This window comes from Peromyscus leucopus, chromosome 5 (genome assembly GCF_004664715.2).
Source record: "Peromyscus leucopus breed LL Stock chromosome 5, UCI_PerLeu_2.1, whole genome shotgun sequence".
Classification (NCBI taxonomy): domain Eukaryota; kingdom Metazoa; phylum Chordata; class Mammalia; order Rodentia; family Cricetidae; genus Peromyscus; species Peromyscus leucopus.
The window spans coordinates 122,136,337-122,148,360 of NC_051067.1; the positions used below are offsets into that span (position 1 = coordinate 122,136,337).

The 12,024-nt window shown below is 53.0% G+C and overlaps 1 protein-coding gene across 2 annotated transcripts; it reads right to left on the reverse strand.

The window, feature by feature from the left end:
• Positions 1-88: 88 nt before the first annotated feature.
• Positions 89-7,357, reverse strand: Taf1c (TATA-box binding protein associated factor, RNA polymerase I subunit C). Of its 2 annotated transcripts, none has more exons than XM_028875730.2 (15): positions 7,256-7,357; positions 6,042-6,180; positions 4,999-5,080; positions 4,729-4,826; positions 4,568-4,657; positions 4,412-4,485; positions 3,665-3,903; positions 3,441-3,557; positions 3,219-3,336; positions 3,060-3,131; positions 2,792-2,927; positions 2,549-2,686; positions 1,931-2,105; positions 1,708-1,845; positions 89-1,625 (listed from the first exon to the last, which is right to left on the reverse strand). In XM_028875730.2, the coding sequence occupies exons 2-15, from the start codon at positions 6,177-6,179 to the stop codon at positions 715-717; spliced, it is 2,526 nt and encodes an 841-aa protein (XP_028731563.1). In that variant the 5' UTR covers position 6,180; positions 7,256-7,357; the 3' UTR covers positions 89-714. The 2 variants fall into 2 exon arrangements, with proteins under 2 accessions (XP_028731563.1, XP_028731564.1); XM_028875731.2 differs by having other exon boundaries at positions 6,042-6,195.
• Between the last annotated feature and the right edge of the window lie 4,667 nt (positions 7,358-12,024).

Here is a 12,024-nt window from a genome sequence, read left to right on the forward strand (position 1 = left end):
ACTACGCCGTCTAATGTGTGTGCATCCCCAGGTGGAGGGAGTAGGACTTTACACATCAGACCTGGAAAGGTCCAGAGACACCATCTTCTCTGCTCATATGACCATCCAGCTCGTGGCCAGTGGACAGGTTTATTCAGTCCCTCAGCCAGAGCCAAAGCACCAACTCCTACAGAGCCAATGTGGACTGTCACCCAAACAGTCCCCACCAGCAGCTGCCGACCCACAGTGTGCCACCACAGGAGGCCATTTCCTCTGAGGGCAGGAGGCTAACACTGACACACAGGCTCTACTTTCCAGCAACTCCGCTGCACTGAGATGCAGGGGAGGCTCTGCCCTGGGAAGTGTATCCAGATCCCCAGGTCACAGGAGCTGCCCCTTGGCCATGGCTGCTCAGAGCTTCTGTGGCGTGGTCTCCTGACTTCTGTTCCATGCAGCCCTGAAAATAGCAGTGGGAGCAGTGTGTGACAACCCACACTGGACAAGTGGGTGACTACGGACCCACGGGGTCCCCACATCAGTGACCCTGAGGCAGCCTCTGCAGCTGGTGCTCTGGAGTAACCTGCCATCAAATACATGAAACAGACTTGCTCCCCATTCCTTTAGCTGGGCACACTGTCCTTGGGAGGCAGAGACTCTGTCCTGGAGACCATGTTGGCTAAGCTCAGTGCAAGGCTCCAGGATGAAGGCTAGATTTTCAGGCATGGCTCTCCACACTCAGAAGCCCATTCGTGGTTTCTTCCGGGGAGGATGGGAGCCAGAGAGGACAGGTGCTTGTTGCTTGAAGGGCATGGACTGGAGGCTGGAGACCTGGGAGGGCGGTGTAGCCACAGGTCCTGGAGTGTCCTTAAGTGGCAGCTTGGCCATGAAGTCCCGGAGGGTCTGCCGACGTTCACGCTGTACACCTTGGGCCCACAGCTCCTGTGTCAACTCCTGGGAGAGTGGGGTCCCTGGAGGCCGAGGCCAGGCCTCTGAGGTAGAATGGTCTTGGCTACAAGGGGGGCTGCTGGTATCTGGGAAGTCCAAGTAGCTCGTAAGTGAGGAAAAGGTACTAGCCAGCTGAGTCCGGCGCTTAGGCCGCTTGGTCTGTGTCTGGGACCCTGAGGTCTGACTTTGATGCCTTTTCCACCAGGAGGCTACCCCACCTTCCCAGGCTTCTGCCAAGCGCTCAGTGAGCTCATCCTGCTGGCCGCACTGAGGTGCAGGGGGCGGCTCTGCCCTGGGGAGTGTACCCAGATCCTCAGGCCGCAAGAGCTTCCCCTTGGCCATGGCTGCTCGGAGCTTCTGTGACATGGTCTGGCTCTTCTGCTGCTCCATGTGGCTCAGAAAACGACGGTGGGAAAAGGTGGGGGCGGCCCAGACTGGACAAGGAGGGGCCAGCTCCATCAGGGCCTCCATCCAACGGCTGCAACGGACAGTGGCCTGAGGGGTCCAAGAGGACTGGTCCACAGGTGTTACTGCCTTGGATGCAGGGCCCTCTGGTGCTGAGTGATGACCCCGTGGCTCTCCTTCTCCAAGACTAGAGGCTGGCTGGAGGCGTAGGTGCTGATAGAAGATGTCCCCAGCTGCTGACAGCTGGAAGAGCAGCAGTGCTGGGGCTGAGGCACAGGGTGGGGCGGCAGCCAGACCTAGACAGGGAAGGAGAAGAGCTGCAGGGCCTGGCAGCAGCCCCTCCCCACAGCAGCCCCAAGCCCCTTGTGCCCGTCCCACCTATGACTGGTGCCTCCAGGCGCTCCTGCAGCTGCTGCTGCCTCTTGGGTTCCAGTGGAGGAAAGGCGGAGAGGGAGTCGATGATGGAGGGCAGAGACTGAGGAGGTCCTGCCAGCTGGGGCACGGAGGTCCCCTCTCCTGGAGGAAGGACAGGGAGCTAGGTATCCCAGCCCCAGCCCCTTCCCCAGCCCAGCTCCATGAGCCTCCCTTCTGCCTGGCTGACCTGTTATATGCAGCAGCTGAAGCTGTCCACCCTGGCCCCCCAGTAGCAGGGGCCGTGGGTAGCCAGGGCTAGCTGGGGGTAGCAGGCGGGCAAGCAGGGGTGCAGACGGCAGGCCATGGTCCCACTTGAGCATTGGCACCAGGGGGAGGCGCTCATCCATCAGGTATATCGAGAACTGAGGAAAAGGGAAAGCTGGGCATGGCTGATGCCTGGCACCAGCCTTCCAATAATCCTTTCCAGGCCACACAGCCTGTAGGAGGTACGCAACGCCCAGAAGAGGTCACTCCCATCCGCCTTCAAGTCCCTCTCAACTTGGCCTACCAAACTGAGAACATGTATTTCCTGGGCAGGCAGCTCCATCCCAAAAGGGTTCTCACTACAGACATGAAGAAAGCTCCCAGTGGTAGACTCCCGGGCCACCTGGGACCGAGCTACAGTCAACCTCTGCCTCCTCCCAGGTTTCGATCTGATCTTGCAGATGACTGAGTTTGCCTGCCCTAGTGAGGTCACATGCACAGGGACCCAACACTCCCTGGTTCCTATGGCTGTGTGTCAGGTCTGCTGGCAGGAACTCTGGTGAAGCCTGAGTCAGAGGCCAGGGAGGAGGAGGCTGCTCACCTGGGTGCAGATGAGATGCAGAGGAGTACAGGTAGGACCTGGCTGCCCAAGGTACTGGGCAAGTAGCACCCGCTCTCCTTTCTGGCAGGCAGCCTCTGCTCCAGCACGGAACAGCAGCAGCCCACAGCCTGGGGGACCCTAGGGAAAGTGCAGCACGGTCAGCCAGAGTCTTCAGGCTGGAGATGGGCCTCCCGCAGCCCTTCACTTCCGGCTCTGTTGCTTCTCACCCCCTTGCACCAATACCTGAATGTCAACCATCTTCACACCTGTGCGGTCACCCACAGTCAGCACCCGGGGGTGGGCAGTGAAGTCTGTCCAGCGCCAGGGAGAAGGATCACGGAAGGCCAGCGTCTCAGGGTCCTTGTAGATGAGCTGCAGCCTTGAGAAAGAAGGCGGGTCGTGGGTGTGGGTCTGGTGGGGCTTAGGGGCACAAGGGTGTCGAGGGGCTGGGCTGGAAGGAAGACCATGGCTCTGCTCTGAGGTGGAAGGTTTTAGGGGGAAGCGGAATTACCCATCTTGTGGGGTCCACAGACACACAGCTCCAGAACGGCTGCAGATGGCCATCTCTCCTGGCAGGTGAGGGCTACAGGGCACAGGATGCTATGTTATGATCCAGCAACCCAGCTTTCCTCCAAGCCCTTGCCCTTGCTAGGAAGCCAACATCTCTCACCTGAGGCTGACACCAGTGGCCCCCTTCTCCACCTGCAGCACCTGCAGGGGTGCTGGGGGCCCCTGCTTATCAGTCTTCCACATGGCACAGTGGTAGTCAGAGCGGACGGCCAGAAATGCTGGGGAGGACAGAAAGGTCAGCTTACAGTGTGTGTATCACGGGGAGGTAGCCAGCTAGACGAGGAGGAGGGAGGGGAGGGGGAAGGGAGGGGAGGAATCTCACTTTCTCCCTGGACAGTGCTGGTCACCACCTGCCGTACAGGCCCCCGCAGCTGGATGTGTCCAGGGTCCTCAAGCACCCGGGGATTGCCACCTGAATTCACACTGACCTCCTGGAAATCTGAGCCCTTGGTTAAGGACTGGGATGGACTCTGGTCATCCATCTCACTCTTCCCCTGGACCACTCTGTGGATAGCCTCGGGATCCCCACCAAATGAGGAAGGATACACAGCTTGTCCAAGGCACCTCCGCTAGGGTAGACCAGCTGCCCAGCCCGTGCTGTCCTTCCAGGGAGCCAGGCCAAGGCACCCCCAGTGAAGGCCTCATCCAGCAGCAACTGCTCCCACCGAAAAGCCAGCTCTTCATGCAGCAGCCTCCCCATAAGCACGGACACTGACCTGCTCAGGACAGGGCCCCCAAGGATGGAGAAGCGACGAAGCCGGTGGCTGAGGAAGGCCCAAGGACACCTGGGGACAGAGCAGCAGAGGATGGCACTGGGACAATGCAGGGCAAGCAGACGACCTCTTTCACAGCTGCCTAGAATGCACCCTATCCCGTTCCTGAACCCCAAACCCTGAATATTTCAGTGCCTCATAGTGAGTGGTCCACAGAGAGTGAGAGGCTCCAGCCAGGCCAACCAGTCTTTTCTAGGGTTTGTGGTACTTCAGACACTGACTCCTTAGAATAAGAAGCCATCCTGTTGCTACCTGAATTAAGTCAGACAGAGGAAGTGGACAAGAAAGCAGAGAGCCATGTCAACACTCTGGGTACCTGGATGTATCTGGGCCTAAGATCCACCAATGATCAATTCTCTTTTCCCTTAAGCTGCTTGGAGCTGGGGATTTTGTGAACTCGTGACTCATGACCACGGGCTGGAAAAGCCACTGTGACGAAAACCTGGTCTGTGTCCTAGATCCTTCCACATCCCACCACCAGCCAGGCCTATCCGTGGCTGCTTTCTCACTGGCTACTTGCCCCCAGGGCTGGTGTCCACCGAGGTCCTGAAGCAGCCTCTTCGCGCTGACTATGGTCATCTTTTTCGAGTAGCCCTGCAGGGAAGGCCTGTCAGCTTTGCACCCCCGGGTCTCACCAGAGAGGTGGCCGACCCTTCACCCGGCCAGTGCCACCTACCTTGTTCCCCTCCAATCTGAAGTTCTCCAGCATGAGCTTCCCCAGGGGTGCGAAGGCTATGTCCCCATGGTCCCACAAGAAGTGGCTGAGCTGTGGGGAGTGGCTGTGTCACTCAGCACAGCCCAGGCTGGGTGGCACAATCCCACCCAGGGACCACTTACCTGCTCAGTGACATCCAGCCCAACTTGAGGCCGGAACTGGTTGCGGTGACCTCCCCGGAAAAGGAGATCCCGAGGGGTCATGCCAGGTTCCCAGGGATCTAAGGGGAGAGAGAGGTCAGAGAAGAACCTGAGAAGGCATGGAAACACAATAGTATCTGGAGGTATCCAGAGCCTGGAATGTGTGTGTGTGTGTGTGTGTGTGTGTGTGTGTGTGCGCGCGCGCGCGAAATGGCTGAGGTCCCTGGAGGGAGCCCAGAAGGAGACCCTTACCATGACCAGGAGGCAGCAGGGGGAGGGGTCCTGGTGTCGTTGGCTCCCACAGCAGGTTCTTGGCCAATGGCAGTGTCCCGTCCTAGGGGAACAGGACAGCAATGACATGGCAGAGGTGCACTCCCTGGCCAAAACTCACTCGGTCCTCATGACAGCGCGGCAAAGTCACTTGCCCCAAGTGAGGGTCAGTAAAGAGAAGGCATGGAGCCGGGCGGTAGTGGTGCACGCCTTTGATCCCAGCACTCGGGAGGCAGAGCCAGGCGGATCTCTGTGAGTTCAAGGCCAGCCTGGGCTACAGAGTGAGATCCAGAACAGGCACCAAAGCTACACAGAAAAACCCTGCTCAAAACAAAACAAAACAAAAAGAACAAGAGAAGGCATGGACTTAAACCTAGGCAGCCAACTCCAGAATCAACCCTAATCTCCACTCATACCAGCTTTCAAAGAAGGAAGCACCCAAGACTTGATTGTCCACCCAGGACCCAGTGAGCTCTCATTTCCGTAGTCACTTCCGAGTCCTGCTATTCAGTGGGCTAGCGAGGCTCCCAGCAAATACCAACAAGGCTCCCTTGTCTCAAGGTCCAAGAACACCCCCTCCCCTCAACACCCACTCTTTGACCCACTCTCCTGTATGTACTCAATCCCACAAGCTGGGCAGATAACGATGTCCCTCCCAAGATGCCAGCGGAAATCCTGCCCCCCCTCCCCTGCCATTCTACTGTTCCAGTAGAGCCAAGGCCACACTCTACAGTGTCTGCTTGTTGGTACAAGCTCTCCCACCTTAACTGGCAGTCCCTGAGGTGGCTCCTGGGCCTGTAGGGACCCTGGCACAGAAACACTGGCCAATAAATACCTGCTGAATCTGGGGAGAGAGGAGGAGGAAAGAGGAGCCACAGCCTCTGTGGAGCGACTATCTCTGGATAGCAGGGTGGCCTGTGCACAGAAGAAGTAGCATCTGTCTGGTCCTCTTTCCCCATCACCGGTGCCACTGAGAGTGAATGATGAGTGGGGTACCAAGGGAAGGGCCCTATTTCCATCCTCACCTTGCAGTTCTGTGGCTGGGACCCTGGCAGGGTCAGTGCATCTCTCCAGCTGCACATGAAGGACAGGTCAGGGCCATCAGTCATGCCAAGAGGACCAGCCATAAACAATGAAGGGCGCAGAGAGCTGGGGAAGTCCATCCTGGAGAGAATGTATCTAGGGTCACACATGCCTTCATTAGGAGTCTGAATAGTGCCCTCGGGGGAGGCTACTACAAAGAAGCAGGTAAAAACCAGACTATGCAGCCTAATGCCAGAGAGTAAGAAGGGCCTCAGGAGAACTTCTCACTCCCCCCATCACAGGGGAGGGTGCTGATGGACAGGTGAGGGCTCCCTAAGGGTAGTCAGGGAGATAGCTCGGCATACACTTGGGTAGGGGGTCCAGGCAGAATGACCAGTGAAGGCAAAAAGCTCTGAGGCAGAAAAAAGTGCCAAAGAGATAGGCAACCTCAGAGTATACAAAGAGGAGAGGGTGGGGACTGAAGTGGGATAAGCGCCGTACATGACAGTGACCGGCATGCCATGCTCCACCCCTCTGTGGACAAGGGCTGCATGTTATTCCTGTTTTCCCACTGGCCATCACAGGCTTCTCTGAAAATGCCCACGGATCGAATAAAAGTAAGAACTCTCTAGAACAGCGGTCCTCAGCCCTCTTTCACAGAGGCCGCCGCCTAAGACCATCGGAAAACATAGTTACATTTTCATTCATAACAGTAGCAAATTACAGTTACAAAGTAGCAACAAGGATAGTTTTATGGTTGGGGGTCACCACAACTGTACTAAAGGGTCGCAGCATTAGGGAGGTTGAGAATCACCGCTCTAGAAGCATTAGCTACTAATCAGCCCACACTTTTAGAAAAATTTAAATCGGACATCAGCAACAAGAGCACCTGCTGAGCACTAGCACCTGCTGGGTGAGGCATAAAGGCCCTGAATTTGAGGAGTCTGAGGAATCGGTGTGTGGTTAACTTCCTCACATGTGTGCCCTACGGGGCACCCGGTCCCGAGGCCGCCCTCCCTCATCCCAGGCGTCCCGAACAAGCCTCAGCGCGGGAGCCCGCTGCTGCCCATCATAGGCGTCTCTGAAAATGCCCAAGGATCGAATAAAAGTAAGAACTCTCTAGAACAGCGGTCCTTTCGGTAGCCACGCGGAACCGCCACGTGCTCACATTATCCCCCCGCGCGCAGACTATGCTGGTTCCCGACGAGAGTCTCACCTGATGCGAGGGCCAAAAAGGAGCGGGAGTGCCACTCATCAGCTCCTCAGCCCGGAACGCTGGAGCATCCACGGCCGGACAGAACTGTTTTCCGGATCAGGCCGGAAGTGCTCCCAAGAAACAGGAAGTCCCGCCCTCAGCAAGGCCTCGCGGCGTCCTCCAGCGCTACCTGCCGGGCAAACAAGGAATAGGCTTGGTCGTGGCGCCCGAGGTGTGGAATTCCTATCAGCCCGGTGATGATGGTTGAACTTGCTTTGGCTTCATTAACTTCCTGTCTCACGGAGCGGTTGTGAAGCTTAAACTGATTCGCTCAACAAACTGAGCACCTCTGATGAGCCACGCACTCTATTTATTGTCCATAAATCTTAAGAATCTGCTTTACAGATACCCCTGGGTTCATGTGTGGTTTAATCGGGGGCCCAGAAAAGCAGTATTAGCCTGTAGTTCTCAAACTCCAGTGTGCACCTGCGTGCTTTGGGGGACGTGTTCAAACCCAGAAGCAGCGAGTCCTGGGCGCTGCCTGTAAATTGCCTTTGTCTTGTGACTTTCATGTGAAACTTAGGATGTGTGGCTCTGCTGACTGACCACTCATACCCGGAAGCTAAGAATGTCTCCAGAAATCTTGGGACCTAAAATAGATTCTCCTGATTCACTGTAATCTACTGACATGACGTTCCCTCCAATGTATTTCCAAACTGCTTTGGGTTATGACTTCCTTTGTTCTGGAATTAGCAAAATTTCATAAATCTGTCTCCTCGATGTAGAAGGTTATCCAGGGAAACCTGAATCTGTGTTTCCGGGTGTGTTAGGGTTCTCTAACAGAACGGATTGATGATTGTAGAGTAGAGATTTTATTAGACTGGCTCACAGCTGTGAGCTGGGTAGTCCAACAATCTCTGTCTCATGACCGAAAAGGTGAGAATCTTGGTAGATGGTCAGTTCTTGATGCTGGGTGTCACAGCAGTCCCAGTCTGGGGCTGGAGTCCTGGATGATTCCTGGAGAGCTGCTGATCATCAGTCTGTTGTAATCCTAAAGAAGTTGGTTTGAATGCTGGTAAAGGGAATGCCTCAGCAATGGCATAAATAAACGGTCTCGCCAGAGAGAGTGAGAGCAAGCAGACAAATCAAAACATTCCTTTTTTTCACATCCTTTTATCTGAGTTTCCACCAGAAGGTGTGGCCCAGATTTAGGATGGGTCTGTCTTCTTCAAATAATCTGATTAAGAAGATTCCTCACAGGTGTGCCCAGCAGTTTAGGTTCCAATTAATTCCAAATGCTCAGTTAACAACCAATTTTAGCCATCATGTGGGGCCATGCTCATTCATTTTCAGCTAAAGAGTAAGCTACCTTCTATTCTCTATGTCATAAAGATGAGGGCTGCATTTGAGTCAACATCTTTCCCATTCCCAGGCAATATAGGAATTCCCTGCATGTGGCTTTAGCACCACTGACCAGTCAGAAATAGCATCATTATCCTTGTAGTTTGATACCTTAAGTGTACACCAGAGCCACCTGGAGGCATGTTAAAACAGTTTGCTGGGCCCATTTGAGTTTCTAATTTAGTAGGTCTGAGATAACACTGCTGACCCATAGCTCATACTCTGAGATCTTTAAAGGATCAATTTGTGTCGGGTAGTGGTGGTACACACCTTTAATCCCAGCAATGGGAAGACAGAGGCAGACAGATCCAAGTTTAAGGCCAGCCTGGTGTACAGAGCCAGTTAGGACAGCAGTCAGGGCTATACAGAGAAACCCTGTATCAAAAAAAAAAAAAAAAAGAAAAAAAAAAGAATCAATTTTCAAGAGGTGTTGGGAAGAGGCTCAGCTGGTAGGGTGATGGCTTAGTAAGCACAAAACCCTGGGTTCTAGTCCCAGGACCCCATAAGCCAGTGGTGGCCCATACCTGTAATTCCAGAAATCTGCAGAAGAGGCAGGAGGACCAGAAATTCAAGGTCATTTTTGGCTACATAGCAAGTTGGAGGCCAGAATGGAATACATGAGGCCCTGTTTTATTGTGTTTTTTTTTTTTAAATCAATTTGCAGATTGTCAACTTCCAGCTGTACAATTTGTATTTGGACGGTGCCTGGAGTCAGATGGCCCCTTTCCACCTTCTCTTTCACAGTCACAGTCACCATTTTCCCTCATGGAGTGCTGCCCTAGAATAGGTGCCAAACAGGAAGGTGCCAGAAGACAGCAGATACCCTGCAGGAGGCCCTGGAAGAGGGCGCCATGAAGAGACGAGGACGGGCTTTGTGAGATGACGGGTCTGTCTGCTTTTTCACTGAGTGCTGCTCACATGGCGGTGTGTGCCATTCCCCAGGGGTCTGTACCTGTGCAAAGACCTGTGTACCTGTCTTTACCTCAGTAAAGAAGGCACTGGAAGACCAAAGAAACGATGCCATTGAAGTTCAGCTCGGTGAACCAGTGAGTTCACTGGAGTTATTTATAGGAAGGTGAGTGATCCCCAAGCAGCTGCACTGCCCCCAAGCCCCCACTGCAGCATAGGTGCCTAGATAGGAGCTCCCCGACCCTTTAGTTACCCTTCCATCTCCTGTAGACACTCCAGCATCTGCTAAGACAGTCTGGAGCTGGGCAGGATTATGTGCAGCTGGGGTAAGAGTGGAGGAACAGCTGTCATTTCAGGTGAGGCCCTGAGGACCCTCCCCAGACCCTCCTTCTCTGCGGGCACTTGAACAGATTTGATCCAGGGAGGGTCTCATGTGAGTAATTGCAGATTACAGTTGGTCTCTTTTCAAGATGGCAATGGCCGTAGCCTGCCCAGAGAAACGTATTCCACAGCACAAGGGCATGTTCAGCGTGAACGGTCTGTACCGTTTTCTGTAGGTGTGTTATAGTTTCACAAGTCTTCTCAAAAAGGGAAGAAAATTACATCAGTCTTGCTGCACCATTTCATGGACACTTTGACTTACTGGCCAGGTCACAGCTTACTTTAGTTCTCAGGCCTAGAAACAGAATTCAAAAGGTAAAGGGCGGAATTTGTCTGTCTGGCACAACCCCCACCCAACATGACCTAAACACTGAGTCGGCGCGAGAATGAGATGAGTTGGTTCTCTCAGGGCAATGCCTGCATACTTATTCAAATTGAAAAATGATGTCAGACTGCTCCTGATAGAATTCAAGTCTGGCTTGGCAGACTGGTCTGCCTCTGAGGACCAGCTTTGCCAATGAGGTCAGCGTAGGATGCATTTTTCATAAATGAAATGACCTAAGGCAGCATCCCTATAGTTTAGGTGAAATAGATTTAAAATAATGATTATAATATAACAACAAAAAAAAGACATTTTGCCGATAACTTTGAGATTAAGAATTGGGGCTACCTAGTTTTTTAGAAATTATTTTGGGGTGCATATATGCAAAACCACTGCAGGCTATTCATTTTGAGACAGGGCCTTGCTGTATGGCTCAGGTGGCCTCAAACTCTCAAATCTCCTGCCTCAATCCTCTGAGTACTGGGATCAGCTGTATACTCCTATGCCAAGCTTGAAGATCATATAAGTCAGTTCCCCCCCCACACACACACACACTGTGACAAGTTACCAGAAATCTAACACAGTACAATTTCTTACACTTCTAGAGGTCAGGGGTCCAACACAGACCCGCTGGACCAAAGTCACAGTATGAGCAGGGGCATCTGGAGAAGGGAGAAACTACTGTGTTTTGCCTTTTCCAGCTTCTGGAAGCTTCTGACATTCCACAGCGTATGTCTCCCTCCATCTTCAAGCTAACAATGGCTACTTGAATCATCCTCATGATACTACCTCCAATTCTCTTCCAATAAGGATGGTTGTGGTTACACTGGGTCTGCCTAGATGATCCAGGACATATTCTTTTAAAGTTAGCCAATTAGCCTGGCCGTGGTGGCACATACCTTTAATCCCAGCACTCAGAAGGCAAAGGCAGGTGGATCTCTGAGTTCGATGTCAGCCTGGGATACTGAGCAAGTTTCAGGATAGCCAGGGCTACACAAAGAAACTCTGTCTCAAACAAACAAATAAATAAATAACATTAGCTGATTAGAAACTTTGATTTCCCCTTGTCAAATTCCATCATATATTCCTCGGCTCTGGGGACTAGGGTGTGGATATCTTGGGGAGACCATCATTTTGCCTATCACACCAGTATCCTACATCACCCTTATAGACACTAATTTCTTCACAGATGCTAATTCCAGGTCCTCCTGGCTTGCTTTGAATAAGCTGCAGTGTAATCTAGTAACATATATCCAACACTCAATAAAACAAATGAACTGCTGGGCAGTGGTGGCACACGCCTTTAATCCCAGCAGTTGAGAGGCAGAGGCATAGATCTCAATGAGTTCGAGGCCAGTCTGGTCTACAGAGTGAGTTCCAGGATGGTCTCACAGAGAAACCCTGTCTCAAAAAAAAAAAAAAAAAAACCACAAAACAAACAAATAAACAACCCACACAAGCCTATAGCGTCCAACCTCGTCAAATATTTACGTAGTTACAAGCCTTTAGCATCACTTTCCATAGCCGATACTATGTAAATTGCCGGCACCTCTGCCTTCATCTTATTTTCTTTTCTCTATCCCCCATCACTTTAATCCCCTTACTTAAAATTACATTTGTGTGGCCGGGCGGTGGTGGCGCACGCCTTTAATCCCAGCACTTGGGAGGCAGAGCCAGGCGGATCTCTTGAGTTCGAGGCCAGCCTGGGCTACCAAGTGAGTTCCAGGAGAGGCGCAAAGCTACACAGAGAAACCCTGTCTCGAAAAACCAAAAAAAA